Source organism: Vigna unguiculata, chromosome 11, assembly GCF_004118075.2.
Source record: "Vigna unguiculata cultivar IT97K-499-35 chromosome 11, ASM411807v1, whole genome shotgun sequence".
NCBI lineage: Eukaryota > Viridiplantae > Streptophyta > Magnoliopsida > Fabales > Fabaceae > Vigna > Vigna unguiculata.
In genome coordinates, this window is record NC_040289.1 from 4,085,428 (window position 1) to 4,090,789 (window position 5,362).

Below are 5,362 nucleotides of genomic sequence, written 5' to 3' on the forward strand. Positions count from 1 at the left end.
GTACCCGTTACCCGCAAAAAAATAAAAATAAAATTTAATTTATATTTTATTAAGTTAAATTTAATTAAAATTAAAATTAACAATATATTTTATTATATCAAATTTAATTATAATTATAATTATAATTTATTTTATTTTAATTTATATTTTATTTTTATAATTTTATATTAAAAAATTTATAAAATACATATTTTTTAAAATATTTATGGGTATCGGGTATCCACGGGTACCCGCGGGTTTTAAAAATATCCATGGGTATTTTTTAAACGGATACCCGGCGGGTAAACGGGCGGGTAACGGACGGATTTTTTTTGCGGGTCGAGTTGCGGGTAGGCACTATCCATGCCCGACCCGACCTGTTGCCATTCCTATCCGTGGGTATCCATTTATAATATTCATTTTCTACCCGTTGCGGGCTTTATCTGTTGATTGTCTAACGATACAAATTGTTTTTACATCTCGTTCCTAATAATCTAAAGATATAAGATTGATTTAATGGATTTAGAAGAAAAGGTGAGAGAACAATCCACAAACACTAATTAACATGCATATCCAAATTTATTCTCTTCATACAAAAGACCTATATGATAAGAACACTTCTCCTCCAACATCATTACAAGACAACCATTATTTTAAGGGCAAGTAACTCCATTATTCATTCTCTTACTTTCCTTCTTGCGGCTATGCCTTCAGAAGATGACCATCGATGTCTCTTGTAGATTTGTGCAGGTACTCGAGGTAGCCATAAGGAGGATCAACTTCTTCACCAAGCCTTTCATATTCAATGGTCCATTTTACGATAGCACCACCATTCTCCTTATCAATGGCTTCAAATATGGCCTTGAAACCCTTAAACCTGTGCTCGATGTCTTCACCGAATACCTTGTAGGTGATTGTTTTCTTCTCTTCGTCAACGGATTCAATACTCTCATGACATGTTGTAACCTTACCATCTGTTCTTTCACAAACAATTAATACCAGTAAAGAATCATTGTATAAGAATCGTACAATGAAAAATAATTCATTTATACATAACATTTTTTTTTTCAATTATAAATATTTTAGCTTTAGTTCATGTCTTTAAAAAACTCAGAATTTCACTTTATTCTTGTTACAAACATTTAATACAATTTAAAATATAAATAAATTGTCCTAAGGTTACTAATGTTTTTAAGGACTACAAATTTTATGGATAAATAATATTTATGGATTAACAATTTTTAATCATATTACAAATTACTATTTTATTTTATCAGGTTTATCACAATTTAGTTCTATTTTACTTCCTTTCACCTATAAATACAATCCATTCCATGAGGCAAATACACAACAAAAACAATAACTTATATAAAATTATTTTGAGTCTTGTATATTGTCTTCTATAATATTGATCTTCATAAGTTCAGAGATCTTTCACTACACTCGGTTTATCTAACGATTTGTTGTGTTTTGAGAGAGGAACACATTTTGTTCTGTGTAACCAGGGTGTTTTCTCTTTAAGGGTAGCATTCTGCGTGTCTCAATTTACGCTCTTTCTAATCCTTTCTTTATTTATAAATTGTATCTTATATTCTTATTTTTTTCGTTATAAGAATTATTTGGCTTGATCAATCTCTTTTTATCCTTATTTGTGTCTTGTTGTTTTTTATTTTATTTTTTTAACATTCTTAGAGAAGAAAGTTCTATTAAATTTATTTTCATTACTCCTTTTTATTGAAAAAGGCAGAGATAATACTATGTATTCATGGATATGATTAAGTCACTACCAAGTCTAAAATAAATTATGTGTAAAAATGTTCCTGTCGATAACAACAAATGAAATTGTGGGACGCTAGATTAGGTCACATAAATTTAAATTCTATTAGATGAATGGTATCTCTTAATCGTATTGCTAAATCTTCTATTGATTTAAAGCTCACATGTGAAATATGTGTTCAATCAAAACAAACAAGAAAGTTTTTCTATACACACATGAAAAAAAAAACTAATTTACTTGAATTAAATGGGTAACTAAAAGAAAAAAACAATAATTTTATTTGATATGGTAAATATTATGCTATAAGTTCTGTCTTGACTAAAATTATGAGATGAAACTTTATATTTTGATTGTCATATTCTCGAAAGAGGTCCTTATAAAATTTGTGATAAAACTCATTATAAGTTATAGAAGAAAAGAGAACAACATTTAAAATATTCCAAAGTGTGAGGGTCTCTTGCAAATGTTAATATACCTCTTACTAAGAAAAGAAAAATTAATGATTGAAATTTCTTACAATACTATTATGGAATCTAGAGATGTCTCCTTTAAAGGATATATTGACTAAATCTGTTTCTAATACATCTAATATTGTTTTGCCTTTATAATGATAATATTATTTGTGATTCTTCTAGTTATGATATTGAATATGTGAAATTTCTTGAGATTGTTGAAGGGTATACTATAATACAAATTGGATTTTGATTTTAATGACACAAAAATCAACTACCAGTTATGTTTTTTCATTGGGTGGAGTTGTAGTATCATGGAAACCGGCTAAACAAATTGTTGTTTCTTGATCTACTAGAGAAACAAATGTGCATTATTATGCTTACTTTTTAAAATACATTTTAATAAACCAAATGATAATTATTATTGGAATATGAGTCACAAACCATCCTTTGAAGATTTACCTAGTTAGCGTGATGTGGGTCCGTCATTGTGAGATATGTGCAAGTCTTTAAGTGACGTTCATGAAATGAGATACATGCACAAGAGTGTAACATGCTACCATTGATTAGAACCTAATCTGAACATCAATATTGTATGTGTTGCTTACTAAAACCTAGTTAAGTTTCTGCATTTTCTAGGGTGGAAGATGGAAGTTTATAGGTGTATGGATCAAACTTGGAATGTTCCTTATGATGAAATACAATATTTTGTTTTAAAAGATTCTATATTTTTTTTTTTAATTTTGTGGGGATTGTTAGAAACAATTAATATAATTTTAAAATAAAAAAAATTATCCTATTGTTGCATACATGTTTATTCAATCATATAACTTTATTACAAATTACTATTTTATTCAATCATGTTTACTACAATTTAATCATATTTTACTCTCTTCTATGTATACATGCTACCTATTTTCACGAGGAAGTACACAACAAAAGCAACAACTTATATAAAACACTCATTTTAGTCTTTTGTCTTATATTTCTTTTAACACATTGGTGCTCGTAATAAGGTTCAGATATCTTTTATTGTACTCAATCAATCTCACAAGTTATTGTATCTTAGGAATACATATACACATTCTACGTGCCTCAATCCACACTCCTTCCAATTCTTTCTTTATTTTCAATTTTTATCTTATATTGTTATTGTTTGTGATAAGAATCGCTTGACATTATCTACTTTTATCTCTATTTTATTACTGGTTTTTTTATTATTATGATTATTATTATTATTATTTATATTGATTTTTTTTCTAACAATTCTAAAAGATTAGGTGAATAGTCGATTTGATATGGCAGGTATGGACTATTTCGTTTTTATTACAATAAAAAAAACACTTTTTCAAATACGGTTATGGTTATGTTAGATATTTTTATAAACTTTATATCTCAACTATGTTGATACCTTAATTATTTGTCATCACGAAAAAAAAAACTTAATACAAAAACTTTAGTTTTGATAGTTTCGTTTTAACTTGTTAATGATCGAGTACATCTATGAAAGGAAAAATTATTTAAGCATGAAGTTAGTCTTTTAACCCATGTTTTTTTTATATATATTTAATATCCTTAGTAGGTCCTCTCACGTTAGTTTTATATAACATAAACTATTTCTTAAATAAACACACATGATAATTATTGAACATCAAACACATACTCAACTACCTTAACTATTAACAAAACTAACAAAATTAAAGATGTACTAAAATTGTTATGTTTTTTTTCTTATTATACTAAAAAACCATATTAATATTTGTTGTATTTAACCAACTATTTGTCCCAAACAAAAAGTTGAATACATTAGTATTCAAATAAGTTTAAACTCATATTCTAAAATAATATATAATACATCGTGCACAAATATTACGTACCTTATAATGTAGGATTTAGGGTGTAAGGCTTACACTAGCAACAATTAACCTTTTAAAGCTTAAGAGATAAAAATCATTCCAATAGAGTTAATCAAGAGTGGTAGATCAAGTTTATGTCCCAAAACTCAAGTTTTTTTCTTTCTCTTCCTTCTTTGTTTTTTTTATTTGGGTTGGGATAATCATATTACTCCTATTAATATATTTGTTCTTGTTGATAAAAAAAAAAAGATGTTTTGAGGATTTCCATGCTCAATTAATGATTTTTTTTAAAGTATTTTTTTGTCCATTTCTAAGTTCCTTCATTGTTTGAATTTTACAAGTTTTGTGTTAATAGAATTTTTTTTATAGATTTTATATATGGATTAGAATAATCCAATTGTTTATTTATTTATATTTATTTACTGATAAAAATTATATATTTACAGATGTAAGTAAAAATCTGAGGGAATTAGTTATAATATAGAAGTGTATTAAAAGTGAGGGAGAGAATGATGTGTAGAGTTATTAGAAGTTTTTGTACCTATGACATAAGTCCAGTGCTTGATGGAGTCATTGTGATGCCAATCTTTACCATGGTGCAGCCTGCTTCCATGAATTGTATCAGTTAGGTTTTGAACATGATGGAGTTGCGTTGCGAAGAGGTTGAACCACTTTTCAGCAGTTGCATGAACCCCAATTTCAGTGATGATTTTGCCAGAAAGTGTCATGGTGAGATTAAGAAAGAAATGGAAAGAAGAAGATGAAAAAGATGGTGAGAATAATGCGAGACCATATTCCACTTATATAGAACTTAGTTTACCCATTCCTCAACACTAGTTAAAATGTGGGGTCTTTAATTTACCTACTCATCAATTAAATTGTGGGTCCCAATATTAATTCAACTTAATTATTAATTTTAAATGTGGGGTTAACATCTGCTATATTGTCTACTCTATAGGTTGAAAGGAGGAGTTTGCTTAACTCCAACGAAGATATTTTTGATGATTTTGTTGATGTTCAAAGTTATACAAACATGTGCATCACTGATTTAGGTTCAGTCCTGAATTTAATCTTTTACATTAGGTGTTGTATATATAAAATTACATGTAAAACAAGTTTGAATTGAATTAAATCAGTTATCAAATTTTTGAATATGTCAAAAGCAGAACTCGTAAATGGATTAAATACTTAACTAATAGATTATATGAAGGCACTGCACTGATGCAATGAAAATACACCCACAATAATCTATTAGATAAATACCTAATCCATTAATTACTGCAGCAGAACTCTGGTAT

At 27.7% G+C, this 5,362-nt stretch overlaps 1 protein-coding gene across 1 annotated transcript; it reads right to left on the reverse strand.

The window, feature by feature from the left end:
- Positions 1-523: 523 nt before the first annotated feature.
- LOC114170108 (MLP-like protein 43) lies at positions 524-4,835 on the reverse strand. The gene is made up of 2 exons (XM_028055595.1): positions 4,606-4,835; positions 524-953 (listed from the first exon to the last, which is right to left on the reverse strand). The coding sequence occupies exons 1-2, from the start codon at positions 4,790-4,792 to the stop codon at positions 682-684; spliced, it is 459 nt and encodes a 152-aa protein (XP_027911396.1). The 5' UTR covers positions 4,793-4,835; the 3' UTR covers positions 524-681.
- Positions 4,836-5,362: the final 527 nt, after the last annotated feature.

Bases quoted from the DNA above. Each gene is read 5' to 3' on its own strand.
- LOC114170108 (XM_028055595.1), bottom strand. From the start codon at position 4,792: ATGACACTTTCTGGCAAAATCATCACTGAAATTGGGGTTCATGCAACT. The intron at 954-4,605 runs GTACAAAAACTT...GTGAAAGAACAG, and splicing joins GCACTGGACTTATGTCATAG to ATGGTAAGGTTACAACATGT.